This window comes from Mus musculus, chromosome 18, assembly GCF_000001635.26.
Source record: "Mus musculus strain C57BL/6J chromosome 18, GRCm38.p6 C57BL/6J".
In the NCBI taxonomy this organism is placed as follows: Eukaryota; Metazoa; Chordata; class Mammalia; order Rodentia; family Muridae; genus Mus; species Mus musculus.
This window is the reverse complement of record NC_000084.6, coordinates 74265688-74282956: the sequence shown is the minus strand read 5'-3', so window position 1 is coordinate 74282956 and position 17269 is coordinate 74265688. Positions and strand designations below refer to the sequence as shown.

Genomic DNA, 17269 nt, shown 5'->3' with positions numbered 1-17269 from the left:
CCTTCTCTTCCTCCAGGGCTCCCCCAAAAGATAGATGGGATGGGGACCGGACCTAAAAAACCTTAACTGAAAGGGTCAAAGCACACCTCTGTGTATTTTGCTAGTATGGCATGTAACAGACCTAAAAGTACGAGAAAGGTTAGTGGACCTTTGAGGCTACATTTTGTACTATCTCGAAATTTATCTTGATGGCGATAATAACCACATGGCAACCTTATGCTTGGTTTTTTTTTTTTTTTCTTTGTTTGTTTTTTTTTTTTTTTTTTTTTTTACAATTTGCAAAGAATTTTCAGGATCAACCTTTGAGGTTGACAAAATTCTCGTACAGGGTTAAAGGAATTGAAAGTATTAGCTTTCTTTAGTTTGCAGTGAAGTTGATTAAGGCTCAAGAAGCCGAAGTGCTTTGTCGAGTCACCCAACTGTGAATAAAATCTCCCTACTGCACCGAACAGAAAATGGAACTCACAGTTTGGGCTAACACAGGAAGAGGGCAGATCAGATACACTGGCGGGGCAGTTGTCTAACTGGACTGGACACAATAGTCTGAACAGAGTAATCGGCTTTGGATCAGAAGTCCAGATACTCCATTCTTGAGTGTCAGGATCCCAGGCAAAACTGGCAATACAATCCAGGAAACTAGCAGGTCTTCAGCACACTTGGAAATCAGAGCTGTAGTTCCCAGTAACAGTTAAATGGAGTTATACTGCTCAAGAGCCAATTGATTGCTACTGTGGTGCCCCTGGGGGTAGGGGAACAAGGTCAGGAGGGGGGAGGGGAGGGCAGTAATAAGGCCAGTCACTGACAGATACTAAGTGCAATTCATGTGTATACACGGTTAAGGTTGGTTTTCTTCCAATTAGCGTGCTTAATTATTTGTAACCCACCCACTTCAGATTCTCTACATGGTACATCTCTAGATTTGCATTCCATTTCCTGAATTCCAGGTTCAGCTTTTCAGCCACAAAAGAATGTCTTTCTTCTCTTAATAATAATTGCTTTTCTCTCCTACAAAACTTCTTCTTTCAACTGCAGCTCAGTAAAATACTCTTTTTCATTTACTGCTAACAGTTTATGTAGCCTGAAACAAAAAAGAAAAAAAATTAAAAGGCTGTCTGGGTTTGCAGACCATGCCCAGAGAGGCAGCTCCCTCATCCGAGTGTTCTCTGTGGGAACCTTTAGGTGGGTGTCCCCTCACTCCCAGCACACCCTCGAAAGAGGGGACGGAATCCCTTCAGCAGGGCTTGTGAAAGACCCGAGACTGGGGTTGCATGCCCCACAAGCTTCACCCTGAGATTTGCGTCACCACAGAGGTCTTGCTGGGGAGTCTGAGAAGGCCTGCTTGCAGACATCATAGGACAACCCTGAGCTCACACCGAAGAGCCACCAGCTGATGAGCCCCGTAGCACTAACACTCAGACCGTTTCACCACTTGGTGGAGAGTGGGACCAGCTTTTCCATACACGAGGCTTTGCAGGGAGAGGCTCTGCTCCAGGGCAGCTGAGACCAGCTTTAAAAATCTATCCAGCCTAGTTCTAGAGGAGCCTTACAGACTGCATGATGGGAGGAGTAGCAATCGCGGTGCCTCAGCCTGCAGTCACCCCACAGAAGCAGAGGGAAATAGCACAGCCGACCTCATCTTGCCACCCACGACCCCGTTTTCCCACAGCAGTCAACACTGTAACCACCACCAAACATCCCCAAAGAAACACTAACATAAAAATAGAACAAGAAAATTTGTTTTAAAATAATTTTACAATAGAACACCTTAGAAATAGAAATGATTGTTTCCAACTTCTATACTTTCAAAAACAACAAAACAAAACAAACCAACTCAAAAAAGGACTGGCTTTTCCACAATATACTCAATTCTATATTTGAGCATCAAAGTCCATAATAAACTGGAGATCTTTTTATCACTTGTAATATATATTGATGCATTTTATAAAACTGCATTTCTGAATCCCAGTGTCACGTCCAGTGAGAACTATGGGCCAAGCGTTCGAGACCTGGATGAACGGAACAAGCACGGCTGAGACCAGCAAGCCTGTTACGGATGAGCTGGACAGGATTTCTTTACTTGCTGGGAACATCATGACATCCATGGTCTTCGGCCTTACATTTTCAGCAATGTAGTTTTGTTATGTCATCCTCAGGTGAGTGGTGAGCCCTTGGGAGCCGGCTCATGGCAGAGTGGCTTTCTAACATGTCACCTGGACTATAGGCTATGCTTCCTGGGATCCTCCCCAGTTACTTCCAGTTAAGAACATCCACAGAAACGCTGTGGCTAGTGGAAGGGAAGCAGCAGTGGACGGTTGTTAAAACTTGGGAGGCCGGTGCAGGACACCATGCACTTTGCAGTTCATACACTCTGTCACTAGTCTGCTGTCTCACCTTGGTATGGGGAAAACAGCCTGGCCTCCAGCCAGGCTTTTAGCTGCTACAATTGCCCTGGGATCTTCCTTTAGCTTCTCCAGTCCTAGGCCAGCTGCTCCTAAGGACACTAGCTTCTTCTGCAGGATATAAACATCACTGAAGCTGGAGGCGGTGAGACGCTGCATGGATTCCAGGCCATCTTCTTGAATTCCAACTCTTGTTTCAAGGGCTCCCATATGTCCACCTACCCTTCCTAACTCCCCATCCAGAATACTCTACCCTTCCTGACTCCCCATCCTGAATACTATTAAGTCCCAGCATTATATATAAATGACAGTCCTAGAGGCCGCTAAACCATAGCTGCAAATTACATAATGTAAAACGTCTCCCAAAACGTCCTTAACATGCATACACCAGCCTTTGTTGTACTGATTCTGACCTTTTGATTATCCCCTAGTCAAACACACATAGTAGTCAGAATCTTCATTCACAAGTCAAAGGCCAACCACGCACACGTCCCTTAACACACCACTCACTGTCAGAGCTACCAGGATACAAGCGACAAGTGGATGTGCGCTCTAGGGGTTGAAGAGCAGCATGGTCTAGGACACAACTAGGCAAAGGCAGAGACCACGGTGGCAGAGCTCTGTCTGTGAGAGGGATCCAGATCTGCATTACCTAAGACAGCAGAGCTGGGACAAAGCTAATACATGGGGTACACAGGACACACATATGGTGAGGTACAGTCCTGCCCTGTAAAGTTGACTAAGTAACAAACTTTACACTTTTTGGCATTTTAAGAATGGGAAATGAGGTAAGGCTGAGCCAAGACTGGTCCTCGGGTAGGACTCAGTGTATAAATTCACTCAGCCTCCTAACAAACCTTTGGGCTGAGGGCAGGAAACAAGCAAAGATCATCAGAGAGCAGCTGCCAGGAAAAGAGGGGTCAGGCTAACAGCTTTAGTCCCAAGCACCGCCCTGCCTGAAGTGCGAGTGTCTGGGCACAGCAAACTGTCAGCCAGCGGTGGGGAAGGACACGCTGAGGAACAGAGGGAGCCTACGCAGCATCCAGGGCCTAACAAGGTGATCCATCTACTCACAGCCTGGGCCTCCCCTAAACCACGACAAAGGCAAGACATAAAGAATCTCTTAGTGTTCACAGTGACCCACTGCTATGTTTACAGTCACTGAAACTGTTATTGTAATATACATTATTGCACAGAAGGTTGCAGTGAACAGTTTAGTGGCTTAAAGAACAAAGCTTTTATAGCCTAGGTGTATTTCTAGACTCGACCAACACTAACTCTTTGATGCTGGGAAAGCTCATCTCTTCTGAATCTTACCCACCTGCAAAAGTGCACAATCCCAGTGTGTTCCTACAGACTACTGTGAGGTTCACTGTCGCTGGCTCCACAGCGGAGCTCAGCAAACAGCAGTCCCTTTCCCGCCTTTATTTGCAGAGCATTGCAACTGCTGTTTCCCTGAGAAAATGTTCAGACACACTGCCAGGTCATCCAGAAGCCACCAACAAATACACTGAAGATGGCTGTGTGAGTTGTCTGTAGTGCTTCAGCTATCCTTCCCTAGCCTACTATCCAACTTCTCATCTCACTGAGATCCTCGGAGGAGCAGATGTGCTGCCAGCCTTCTACTCTCTTTCTCTTCCTCTCCAGCTTGCTTCCTCTAAGGTCCAAGGACTGAGCAGGCCTGCTCCTCGTTGTGCTTGTAGGTTTCTCTCCTAGGGTTGATTCACACTCAAGCTCTGCAACCAGGCCAGGGCCCAGCCCCTGGAGATCAGGGTTGTCTTTCATAAAGCCGGTCTGCAAATATCACCTTCAGTCCTACAGTCAGCAGAAGCCTCCCGTCTACTGCATTTTAGCTTCAGGATTTTTAAGGTCCTTGGACCTAGAGAAGAGGGAGCAGGTCTGTCTGTTGAATGAGGTTTGCTATGTACAAAACACAGCATCACAAAACCATTTTCTACTATTCTGTATCTCCATCCATTTCTCCTTATTTGTCCTACAGCCACTTTTCTTTCATCGATAGACTAGCAATGTAAACAGTATAGCACTTGTCTGTTATAAGGTACTAATTTCATCTTCCAGAAAATCCTAAGCTCCCTGAGGGCGGGACCCTGTATCCCCTCCTCAGGGGTAAGCCTTATAGGCTTCACTGTAGTTACCAGTGGGAGCCCCCAACTGCTCCACAGCAGCCAGGACTCAGTCACCTCCACCTGCTATTTACAAGGTACACTCCCAAGGTCTCTAGCTGTTAAAACTATTTGTGGAAGCAAAGGGATCCAGGTGCTTGGTCTACTCATTGTTCTAACCTTGGGGTAATGTGGGGCATCCTCCTCCCACCACAATGGCAGCTCTCCTCACTTCTGTTACCAGACTCACAAGGACAGGTCTACATAGTATCTGAAACCCAACAGCAAAGGTTTGAGAGGCACAGCCCCGTCGACCCACAAAGGCTGTTCTGGGGAGTGGGGGGATGCACTTGAGGTCACATAGCTACTATAGACTTAGCTCACACTGTCTCATCAAACCCAGTCCCCTAACCAACTCCACTGCTCAGGCAAGTCAGTATCGACTCTTCCCGTCAGCAGGGACCCTGCACCCACAAATGGGCTCCTAGGGACTCCAAAGGCCTTCAAGACCACAGTGATCTGCCTAAGAATGTATGACAAGTCTAACTCGTCAAGGATTTTCTTAGGGAGGTTGCAACCAGCCTTACTTTATCTGTTTTCCTTCAATATCATCATGGAGCATAAGTCCTGTCCCTTCCCCAAGAGGAAAGCCCTGAAACCAATGGGTTGGGCTCAGGAACAATCCTTACAGTGCTGAGTGCGCGCACACGCACGCACGCGCACGCACACGCACACGCACACACACACACCTTTCTGTCCCTCTGCACCAAATCAAATTGCTAACCCTAGATTCAAAACTCAGGCCATATCTGGTCAGCACACACCCCATCCCCACACCTAACTGTACGGAGCACACCTTGGCAACCAGGCTTCTGCATCTCGGAGGCGGGTTCCACCCAGGCTGAAAATCTCCGTGATCTGAGGAAGAATTCACATCATGGATCAGTACAGAGGGAGGAGATAAGGCAAGTTCAGGATAGGGTTGGCTTGTCCCCCAGCACTGACCACTGGCGTGCCAACCCCTCCTATCTCCTCTGCTGGGGTTGTTTCAGAGACATCATCTTTTTTCTCTTCTCCATCCTCTTCAGGGCCAGGGGGCTCTTGTTTCACAGGTGAAAGGTCTGGATCTGCAGCCTAGAATTAGGAAGGTCAGTAATTTGGACAGGGCTGGCTTAAGGCAAGGTTGTTTGTTTGTTTGTTGTTGTTGCTTTATCAGCTAGGCCATTATGCAGACAGACCTAGCTTTCATCAATAAGAAATGCCACCTCCCTGCCTGTGAGCCTTTCCCATACCTCAACCATCTCCAGTCTCCTGTGAGCTGGGCAAAAGTTGCCTATGGAGAATATGGCATCTGCTAGATATGCTGGCTAATTCAACAGAATGGTCATAAACAGCACACCTATCACTCTATCAGAGTGCCACTATCGTGGCTGACTATCCTCTTGTTTACAGACCACCTGTGTGGCACCAACAGCACACCCATTACTGCCCAAACCTTGCTAGGGAAGCCAGACTGCAGCGTGGAGGAAGTCAGGAAGGTCGTGACTGCTGTCCACTCCTCTGGAGCATCTGCCGTCTCTTGCTTCACCTGGGGTAAGGCCACAACCCAGCTCGGGGCAGAGCACTGGGCCGCCTGCATAAGGGAGGATGGCAGCAGACTTGGTCTCAGCTCCACAGCAAGGGCTGGGTGGGGCTGGAAAGAGCAGGATGAGACCTTACCTGTACTGGGACTTCTGTGCAAGCTGCAGCAGTGCCAGGCATCTGCATGGCACTGCTGGTACCCTCTTGTAAAAACACAAAGTCTGTGTCAGGCTGGGGCAGTACAGAGCCTCTACCTGCTTGCTGCTTTCTTGAATCTCGGACAGGGCCTGGTGGTGCTGTGACCACAGCCCAAGGGGCCTTTAAGGGAGAGCTCAGTTGGAGTTGTCGAGCAGAAGCAGGCCTCTTTTGATGGGTCTGATGGGTCTGATATGGACGCAATCCTGCTCCCTCCCCAGACCCTGACCCAGCACTGGGCAGCAGCCGCTTCTGTGAAAAAAAGATTGAGTGCTATGGTCAGCTGGTGCCATCTGACCACGCACGCCCACCTTGCCCTACTCAGTGAGCCTGCTAACTTCCCATCAGACCCAGCACAGAGTCTGCTGCTTTCATGAGTTCTCACCACTGAGCCTGCTACTCAGTCTCCTATAAGCAATGGCAGTACCAGCTAGACTCATTTACCCCAACACAATGCCTGCTAATCCTCAACTCAAGTTACTAGACCACCCACCCATCTACCAGGCTTGCCCAACCACTCCCAAGCACTGGGGGGGTGGGCCACAGCCAGCCTAGCCCATGCACCTGACCCCTCCTGCCCCACCCACCATGGCAAACTGCAGGCACTGGCGCCAACGACACTTCTGGCGCTTCTGGTTGCCACCCCCGAATTTGGGCTTGTCGCAGCAGAAGTCGCAGCGGCCACAGTCCATCCGCCGTAGGCAGGCTGCACAGGCCCCACACTTGCGGTTCTGCCGCTGGTTCGTGTAGGGCTGCTGGGGTGGAGGGAACGGTGGTTCCGTCACTAAGGGCCATCCTCAACACCCTCATGGAGGAGCTACCTACACACCAGGCTCAGCCCAGCTCTCCTCAGCATCTGCGACTTCAAAATGCTACCATCACTGTGCCAGCTGGTCTCCAAGACCATTAGGACTGGGGCTGCTCCATCACTGTGCGTCTCGGCATCTGCTACCGAGACTGTCTCCGGACCTCCTTCCATCAGGACTGTGCTGCTGCTCCACGAGTTCTCATTGCTATGCCAGCCGTGCTGGCTTACTCTATCTGCCCTTGTGAGGGTCACTGTTCAGCCATCGATGCTGGGTCATGTGACAGGAAGCACTGTTGCTGTGCTTTCCCGGTAACTGTTTATCCCACCCTGGTACTCACTAGTACCCCTACTAGTTCCAGTACAGCGCTCGCTTCCTTGGGGTTAAGGAAGCAGCCAGAGTCCAGGCTTATCCAGGGAGGGTGGGGCCACTCACTAGCTCGTCCTCGTCCTCGTCTACACAGTAATAGATGAACTCAGCAGGTGATGTGGGTGCTATGTCGCTGATGTGCTGCAGAGGCAAATATGCTGGGGTCAGGGCAGGTTCTGAGTTAAGTTTAGGGTTGTGCCTTCCCCCTGCCCACCAGGGCATTACCAGCTCTGTGGGCTCTGTGTACTGTGATGCAGGATGTGGAGGAAGTGGCGGGGCTTGGGAGTGACGCTGAGACGCTACCTTCGAGCCTCTCTTACTAGAATCACGTTTACCCTAGAAGCCAAAAGAATAGTTAAGGCTTGGTGGCACCAGGTAGACACTGGACCCAAGGAGCGCAGAAAGCATGCATTGAGTGGTCAGGCAGTGTGCAGTCAGGCACTCACAGTGGGGGAAACCACAACGTGAGGGGGGCACTGCTGACATCCTTGAGAGTGGCCTCGGAAGAGATGAGCAGTGTGCTACCAGAGAAAAGCAGGTAGGCAGAACAAAGGAGGTGAGCATGGGACAGAAGGCAGTGAGACACGAGGCAGGGCAAACCAGATCAGCTTGGAAGAAGCAACAGCAGTGGTGCTGGTGGATTTAATAGCAGAAGGAGCTCTGGTCCAGCCCTGGCTCCACCATCACCAGTCCCTTCCAGCCCAACTCACCCAAAAACAGCGCCGTTGCAAACACCTCCACTGGCGCTTGAGACCAGGGCGGGGAGAGCGAAGACAGATGCAGCAATGGCCACAGTCCTCTTGGGTCTGACAACCCCGACACACGCCACACCCTCGGCTCTGTGGGGAGGCCGGAGGTGTGATGTCTGGAGTCAGCCGGGGACTGAGGTGAGCCTGGGCCCACCCCTTGTGACTGGGCTCACCTTCTCCATAATCCGCAGGCATCGTCTCCGCTCACACTTGCAGTAAAGCCCTGAGGCCACATCACTGGGCAGTTGCAGGCGACAGGTGGAGCACACCCCACAGTCCTCTTTCACCAGGCAAGCTGCACAGTCCCCACAGCCGACTCGCTGTCAGAGACGGATGGGCAAGGTTAAAAGCCTTGGCTCCAGGACCGCTGCTCTCTCTCCAAACGCTTGCACATCTACTATGCAAGGCTCCCATTAGCCTCCTTGCCACACAGAGCTGATAAACTACTGACTAGTTTGCCAACACTAAGACCGCTATGATGTTCCCTACAAGGAAGGGCTCTGTTAAATGCATCCTTTTGTCTACTGACAGCACATTAATTCCCATTGCTGGATCTACAAACAAACCAACAGCTAGGTCCCTAACTAAAACTACAAAAAAACAACCCAATAGTCCCAAACCCTCTACCAGCCCTGTCATTCCCTACTCCCTGTCGACTACAGAGACTACCGTTCTTACCTTAAACATTCTCTGTTCGCGGTTGAAGGCGATTCTCTGTGCTGGTGGGAGAAGGGAGAGAAACAGAAACCACGCTTCAGACATGTGGCTCAGCAACTCCATTAACCCAGACTTTACCACCTTACAATGGCAACACAGTGGGGCTCACAGGCTGATTCCAGATATGCAAATGCTTCTAACATAACCTCCAGCTTAGCCTGGCACTGGGTCTACAGTGTGGCCTGTCTAATTCCCTTTACCTCGACAATCTTTGCACAACGTCTTAAGTCTCTGCCTTTTGACACCATCCCATGAAAAGTGGATTCCACAATTCTCACAGCACCTAGGGTAAAAAGGGCAGGAGTAAGCACCTCCAATCCCAAGCCACACCCACCTGGTTCACTTTAAACCAATACTCACACAGGTGCATGTGAAGACGCAGATGCAGATGCAGATGCAGACGAAGACGCAGATGCAGATGCAGACGAAGACGCAGATGCAGACACAGATAGTGAAGCTAGAGCTGTGGCAGTAGGGGCCTTATATTCCCCCTGTGGAGTCTCTCTCCTGACCTCACTTCGCTGCAGCCCAACCTGCTGTTTCTTAGTCTTGGCTGGTTTAGAAGGCTTCTTTTTCTTCTTGCTGGGGACAGCCAAGGGATGAGTCTGAAGATGAAGACAAGAAGCACATAGATTAATGCCCGGGTGCCATGTGACACAATTGCCCTAGCATCGGTACCAACATTGTCAAGTACCTTGGGAATGGGATGGCATAAGGTGCCTTGTCTGAAGTCAAACAGGGTAAGATCACATGCAGGGCCCAAGTACCGAGTCAGCTCAACTTTGCTTCGGATCTTTTCTCCTGTGGGGCTGAGAATGAACCAGAATGACTGGGTACCAAGATGGCACCAGTAACATGCCACTCACACATCCTCACAGATCTGGTGAGATGCGGCAAGCAGTCTGGAGTCTGTGTGCCCCACCCAAGCCCTACCCCAATATAAGTAATAGGAATGCAAAATATGAATATAAGTACCAGCATGCATACAAATGTTAATAAATAATATAATTGTGAACCTCATTTTGATCTATAACATCATATATTCTATGCTAATTCCATAAAATCATAATACAGTAAAAATTTTATTATCTGGCAATACTGTCATAGCAAAATTAACATCATAACAAAAAACATTATTTAGGTATCTGTAATGGTGTTACTGCAAACAAATCTAGCACAAGGCCTATAGCACAATGATATACAGTACACATTTGATTAATGATTTTTTTGGTTTTTCGAGACAGGGTTTCTCTGTGTAGCCCCGGCTGTCCTGGAACTCACTCTTTAAACCAGGCTGGCCTCGGACTCAGAAATCCGCCTGCCTCTGCCTCCCAAGTGCTGAGATTAGAATCACTAGTTTATGAACTTAGTGTAATTTTATCGTGAGAGCCCTACTTATGAAAAACAATGTGATGTGAAACTGCAATGGTAGACCAGTAGGAACCGGATATAACTAAATGTTTACTGCTTCTTTTGACTTCATTATTCTCTCCTATGCTTGATTTAATCTCCTGACTTTTGTTCAGCATAAGAGCAGTATGCCATAGTTACATGGTACTCAATGATGCTTCCATCAATAACCAACTACATGTATGCGATGCTCCAGTAAGATTATGTTAGCTAATGATACCACCCATGTCCTAGTTTTATAATCTATGATTTCCACATGATAATCCATTAAATAACATGTTTCTCAGAATATATCATACCAGTAAGCAATGTATTACTAGATGAATCCTTAGCTTAGCTGGACAGGAGTGTATGACACTACCTGGGTTTGTGTAACTGCAGTCACTGTGTACTCCTCAGATTGTATTACTATTGGTAACTGTACATAGGCACAGAAATAGGTCAGACATGGTGGCACATGCCTTTAATCCCAGAACTTGGGAGGCAGAGGCAAGGGGATGGATTTCTCCAAGTTCAAGGCCAGCCTGGTCTATATAGTAAACTCTGGGGCTCTGTAGAGAACCTGTCTCAGAAGTAATTAAACACTAAAAACAAAAACTCATAAATATACTTACAACATATAACACTAGTGTTAAAAATTATACAAGTAAAAATCAACACAAAATATAGCCACATTAAGTAACATGTAAGTATGTATTTTGTTTTGCTTTTAAGAGGGAGACCCAGAGGCTTTGAAACTCGCTATGTAAAGAAACATGACCTAGAACTTCTAATCCTCCTGTCTCTACCTGGCCCCTGCCTCCCAAGTGCTAGGTTTTCATGAGTATACCACCATGCTTAAGTTTATGGAGTGCTCACAAACTCAAGGCTCTATGCACATTACTAACACTCTCAGTACTTAAATATCTTGTACTACATGCAAAAATGAGTAATCATAAAAGTTTGTAACAGAAATATTTTTAAAACATGAAAATGAAACTATATGCAAAACAAGGTATAAGTATAGTTAATGCTGAGTGATGGTAGTCCAGGCCTTTTCACTTCCCAATGATGAGAGACACTGTCTCTTGAAACAAACTATCTACTGTTTGTAAAAACAAGTAACTTTAGAAGAAGCCCCCTGCCAGGAGAAAAGGGCAGGAAACCTATTGAACTGACACTTGGTTATGCAAGCTCAAACAGACAGGGGCCTTTGCTATACCTAATGCAGCACACATGTTACTGAGCCCTCTTCATATCAGTCTATGGGAATGGGGACTCGGAAAAATATCAAAAGCACAGTATTATGGATTCTGATCCTGTGAGAAACTTTGTTATCACTGGCCCAGAAGTATCACATTTTCTACCAGCATCCACAAACTAACAAATCGATTTACTAATTTGATATATATTCATATGTACATACACAATTATTTAGAAGTTTTGAAATTTTTATATAACCTCATGTGAAAAAAGTTATAAACATAATGAAAACTGTGAAATTTTATTACATTCTTCTAGGGCAATGGCAACTTAAATAAACAGTGAAAATTTTTAATAGCTCCATCAATAACACCATGCTTATAAACTTCAATGTTGATACATTTACAGTCAATTTTCACTATATATATTAATTACGTATTATGAAGTTGCTACAAACCCTGAATTTTTGAAACAAGGACCACTGTGCCTACAGGAGACACAGGTGGGTTCCAGCAAGCCTGTCACATTTTCAAGCAACTGATCAATTGTCCTCTGTTTTATGAGTCTCTGCTTAAAAACACTGGTTTCGTACAAATGACTCCATGATTGTTAATGACTAAGAGCCAATGGCTTTAGAGGATGTTTTATCTAGGTTTGTCTGCTAATGTTTTGTTGTTTTCCTGAAGACACCTGCTGTACAGAACATATACCGTAAGTACAGTGTTTCTCCACCACATCATCTTCTGAGACACACAGGCCAGCCAGCACCAGCTGAGAGGGTTCCATTTCCCTAATGATGGCTGATACATTTTTGGCTTTCCCTGTAACGATGCTGGTACTGTGCTTTACTGTAAGGCCATTGGTTCACGGCTACCTTAACAACTTCTCTGAAGCTTCATCAAGCACTATAGATGGTAATTTCTTGTTTTTTAACAAAAATCTCAATCATTCGATTTTACCATTGAAGACTTGGGAGCCCGATAGCTCAGAGAGGCAGAGAAAGCACCCAGTTGACCTTCCTCCTCTGCTGACAGCCCAGCAAGCTTTTCCCACTCACACAAAATCCCTTCTTCAAACTGAAAGTCCCTCCCTTCTACTTCCTGTGCATCTCTCTATCCACCCTCATGACTACCTCTTATTCTCTATGATATTTTAATTATCTTATGTTCACTTCCTGTCAACTGGTTGCTTGTTCTGCCTCTTGACCTAAGTTTGAGCCACACCACAGCTACAAACAAGACTTTTTTCCTAGTAGGTCTAATCAGTCTCAGGGGGTTCACAGTGTGACTAAATAGCCTACAACAATTTCTGTTCTTTCCAGAGCAGCCTCACACACATCTCAGCAAGTTTGTTCTTCTTGTTCTGGATGGACCAGTTCTAATTTTTGAACACAGCAACTCAACCAGACAGCACTGCAATTCATGTGTGGAAGAAAAGCTTATCTGACAAGGAGGAAAGAAAATCTTCTCGTGCTCAGAACACTAGAAAATAATTCAGCACTTTATTTGGGAGTCATTTTAAACAACACATTTGCCAACAAAAATATGGCTCTAAAGAGACAGTAGAAAGAATGACCAGTTTACAGAACCAGAGAGAGAGAGAGAGAGAGAGTTCTTGTTTAACTTTGATTCCGAATACACGCACTAGACAATTCAAATTCTTAGCTGTTCCATGTTTGTCTGTGAATAATCACAAATGCACCGTGAATATTGACTTTGACCAAATTAAATCAACTTTATTAGGAATACATGATTAAGAAAACACAAAACTTGTAATAAGGACTATGTGCACAATTTTAACTCCATCCATAGATTTAAACACACCCCTTTGCTCTAATTACTAACAAGGTCCAACGCCACTGAACATTGCCCAGAGCACACCCGTTACCTCTGGTAATAGATGTCTGAGCGTCCAAACGAGGCCCCTGACTTTCGAAAGGACTCTCGGCGTTTCCAGCCAGGGCCCAGGGCTGGGCAGTCCTGCCAGGACTCAGCCATAGATGCTTCAGGGACAGAACAGAAGCCTGCAAGATTGAAAGAAAGTAGAGTATAGGGGAGAGTGGCAAAGTATTTCCAGGCCACAAAAGCAACCTGTTTCTCCCTCTTTGTTCTCCTCCAAACATGCATATCACCCTTCCTCAGTCTGAGAAGACTCGGTCCTCCTATTCTGGGTAAGAGGTCCCTAATTCTCTGGTCCTTGGGACCCTGCTTCAGTGTTCTAAGCACCCATTTAAACTTTCCTTGACCTGAGTTTCCAACGTCTCCCGGTGTTCTAGCTGCATTTATGGATCAGAGCCCCCAACTCCTCCATACACTGGATCAAACATTACCACACATTCTTCCCATTCCTCAGGTTGGAAGCCTCCCTCTTAAGTTCAAGAGTTGGCCCCAGAGCTTATTTTCCCCTCATTATTCAGACCCACAACTCTTCTCCAGTCTCGGTCCCAAGCGTCTCTATTGCTCACCCCTACAGCCGGTGTTAGCTACTCTTTCTCTAACTGTATTACCATTCTCCATTCCTCTTATCATCTTGTGAAACTTCCTTTTCCCTCCACAGTGACCTGGCCTCCCAATTTCCTAGTTTTGTGTTCCAAGACAAGGCCTTCCCTCCCAACCATCGGACATTCTACTTCTTTTTGTCCACCAAGAGTGTCCAGTCCCTCATTATTCTAACTATTTCTCCCGTCTCGAGGCCTTATCTTTGCATGATCAGCTTTGGGACGCCATTTCTATCCTGTTTAACACGAAGACTCAATGACTCTCTGAACGTTCTCTCTCTTCTACTCCTCGCCATCCTAGTCCCAGAATCTAGACACCGCTGTCAATGCCCTGAGCCACATCCCTTCCTCTTCGGTCTTTCTGTCCAGTTACCCCAGTCCCCTCTTTAAACATTCAGAGGAAGTCATTCCTTCTCCGGAGGCGAGGGCCCCCGCTAGCGTTCCGAGCCTCCACAGCCTCCTCCCGAGCTGTCGCCACTCCCACGGCTGTCTCACCAGCTTGACACCAGGCCCGCAGCTTCCTCCGCTCTAGGCCCGTGGACCCATGAGAAGGATCCCACTAGCGCGACCGGCCCGTTCCACTCTTCTTCTCTTCCTCCTCCACCAGTGCCTCTTCCAAAACAGTCGCCTCTGCGGCGGTTGCTTACTCCCGGAACCGGAAACCAAATGCTTGCCTTTGGGGCTCCGACTAGGACCAGCCGCTGTGTGTACAGCCTGGTCACGCGTGCCCTCATTGGGGAGGCTCCGCGCCTGCGCACTGCGGCTTCACAGCGGCGCGCGGATTCCCGGGGATCTTCAGCGCCTGCGCACTGACAACACCCGCAGCCCGCCGGGTCTCGGTTGCCTGTGCGTCTGCGCGCCTCGGTGCACAGGCACCTCCACCTTCCCTGCTGCTCCGCTCCAAAGTCGCTCCGGACACAAGGGGGCGTGAATGGCCTGGCCGGCTCGGCCCACTCCGAATTTCGGTCTCCACAAATAGCAGGAGCACTGAACGACGAGGTTATGCCTGTCCACTTCCTTTTCCAGGAGACATTCCGCCTTTGTTCCTGTGACTGCCTTCTTCAGGATTGGTACCCGCTTCTTTGTGGAATAGGATCGCTGCACCCTGGCCAGGTTCCTTGCTTGGGAACCAAGGAGGAGGTGTGGTGTGCAAATGAAAGACCCCCGAAGGGAGACCCTCACTCAGCCGCGGACCCAAGAAGACACTGAGACCGAACTCAAAATGTAGAGGGCAAGATTTAATAAAGCAACAGCAAGAAAGCACATAGACCAGAGCTCTGGGGTCAAAGCTCATACACCTAGTATGGTGTAGAGGAGAATCGACCTCGAGCCAAATTTTTCACAGGCTTATATAAGAAAAACTCAAGGGGGGAGAGCGGGGCAGGGAAAGTACAAGTTTGCATAACTAAGGGGTTCTGCCAAGGGACAAGGGGTTCTGCCAAGGGAATTCTACGTAACTAAGGGGTCATGTCCTATTATTTGGCAATGTACCCGGTTCATTCTGAGGTTGTTCCAGGAGGCCCTTATCTCAAAAATGTTCTTGGAACAGTCTTTAGTTGGGAGGGTTCGAACTCTAGGATGAGGAGTTCAGGAATGCATTCTGGGGTGAAGAGTTCAGGAGTGTTCTGGGAACAATCTCTAGATGGGAGGGGTCGGGCTCTGGGGTGAGGAAGAGTTCAGTAATTTTTTATCTTTATTCTTCATCCCCCACTCCTTTTAGAAAACAGCTCTAATCTTAGAGCCAGTTTTCAACCTCTTGGAGGACCCGATATTGTTGCCTTAGTACCATAACATGTACTGCATTTATCCTTTCTCTAATAAAAGCTACCAACTTATTAAGGATGCAGGGGCCAAAAGTAAGCAAAAGCATAAGTGTAATTAAAGGTCCTGCTATGGTGGAGAGGAGAGTGGTGAGCCAAGGGGACTTATTAAACCAGCTTTCGAACCATCCTTGTTGGCTTTCTCTTTCTCTTTTACGTATATCTAGGCGTTCTCTAAGTTTGGCCATAGAATCTTTGATTACTCCTGAATGGTCAACATAAAAACAACATTCTTCTTTTAGGGCAGCACAGAGTCCTCCTTCTTTAAGGAATAATAAGTCTAATCCCCTTCTATTTTGTAGCACCACTTCGGACAGGGAAGTTAAAGATTCTTCTAATTTGGTTATAGACTGTTCTATAGTTCTAAGATCAACATCCATAGCTGCACGTAGTTCTTCATAGTATTGGGGGGTCTTAATTAAGGCAGCGGTTCCTGTACCTACTCCAGCCGCTACTCCCAATCCTAATAGAACTGCCAAAGTTAAGGTAACGGGTTCTCTTCTCCAGCGGACCCGATGCTCAAATTTGTCTAAAAAGGAGCTATCATCATGATACAGGAGTCTAGGAATAAGCTGAACTAAAATGCAGAAATCTTTGGAACTATTAAAAACAGACATAGACACACAAGGAGTGAGACCGGTATTGCAAGCCCACACTGTGTCTGGGGGGGCACTAGATACTGACCACTTTTGCTAGACTGGATGTTCTGGGTCTGATTACAGAGGTGCCCGGCCCAGACAAAGCCCTCTTCCTGAAACTGCTGCTAGAGTCAACTTTCTGTTTTCTCCCCAAAGGCATTGAGAATGATCTGAAGTAATATTATAAGTCCTGATCTGAGCTATTCCTTCATAATAAGGGGGGCTAGAGGCATAGCATAACCAGCATAATTGAGTCATATTAGGGTTAGTCCTATTTAAAGCTAAAAAAGCTCCCTGGACTAGACTGACCAGACGGCTCTCTGTATCTAGGGGCGGTGGGGAAGCCAAGGTAGGCTTTATGAGGGGAGTATTAGTCCCTAGGGAGGGTACCACCATGTTGGGCTGTGGAGTTGGTGGAGCTGGTACGGCCGGGACCTTTGGGGGAGCCGGTACGACTGGGGGGCCCTGTTCTATAAGGACCTTGTTGGGCCCTACGGGTGTCACCGCCGGGTCTCTCACTGTCAGTCTGATCGTGAAAATGAACCCAGGGTCTCTTAGTGGAATGTATACTCGCCAACCCCACCTATTTCCTTTAAGCCAACTCAGACGGTGTTGTTTCCCTTTCTCGGTGAACTTTATAAGTAGGGGGTTGCAGTATTTACCTTTGCATGATCCTGGGGGGCTGTTTTTAAAAGCGCACCCATTCTCTGGATATTTATAGGGGTTTCTTTCTCCTTGGTTTGATTTATCATAGCCACTACCTCGTTTTACCGTGATTAGGTC

At 47.5% G+C, this 17269-nt stretch overlaps 1 protein-coding gene across 13 annotated transcripts; it reads right to left on the bottom strand.

The window, feature by feature from the left end:
* Window positions 1-219: 219 nt before the first annotated feature.
* On the bottom strand, window positions 220-15352 carry Mbd1 (methyl-CpG binding domain protein 1). 13 transcript variants are annotated; one of them, NM_001357423.1, is made up of 16 exons: window positions 14524-14782; window positions 13419-13554; window positions 9634-9748; window positions 9300-9544; window positions 9140-9222; window positions 8901-8941; window positions 8396-8542; window positions 8184-8312; window positions 7699-7809; window positions 7540-7614; window positions 6886-7053; window positions 6242-6550; window positions 6018-6155; window positions 5528-5656; window positions 5379-5440; window positions 220-1078 (listed from the first exon to the last, which is right to left on the bottom strand). In NM_001357423.1, exons 2-16 carry the CDS (start codon window positions 13526-13528, stop codon window positions 1006-1008), a joined length of 1935 nt encoding a protein of 644 aa, NP_001344352.1. In that variant the 5' UTR covers window positions 13529-13554; window positions 14524-14782; the 3' UTR covers window positions 220-1005. The 13 variants fall into 13 exon arrangements, with proteins under 13 accessions (NP_001344352.1, NP_038622.2, XP_006525768.1 ...); XM_006525705.3 differs by having other exon boundaries at window positions 223-1078; window positions 6886-7050; window positions 14524-15352; XM_017317847.1 differs by lacking the exon at window positions 220-1078 and adding an exon at window positions 1719-4278 and having other exon boundaries at window positions 6886-7050; window positions 14524-15352.
* Between the last annotated feature and the right edge of the window lie 1917 nt (window positions 15353-17269).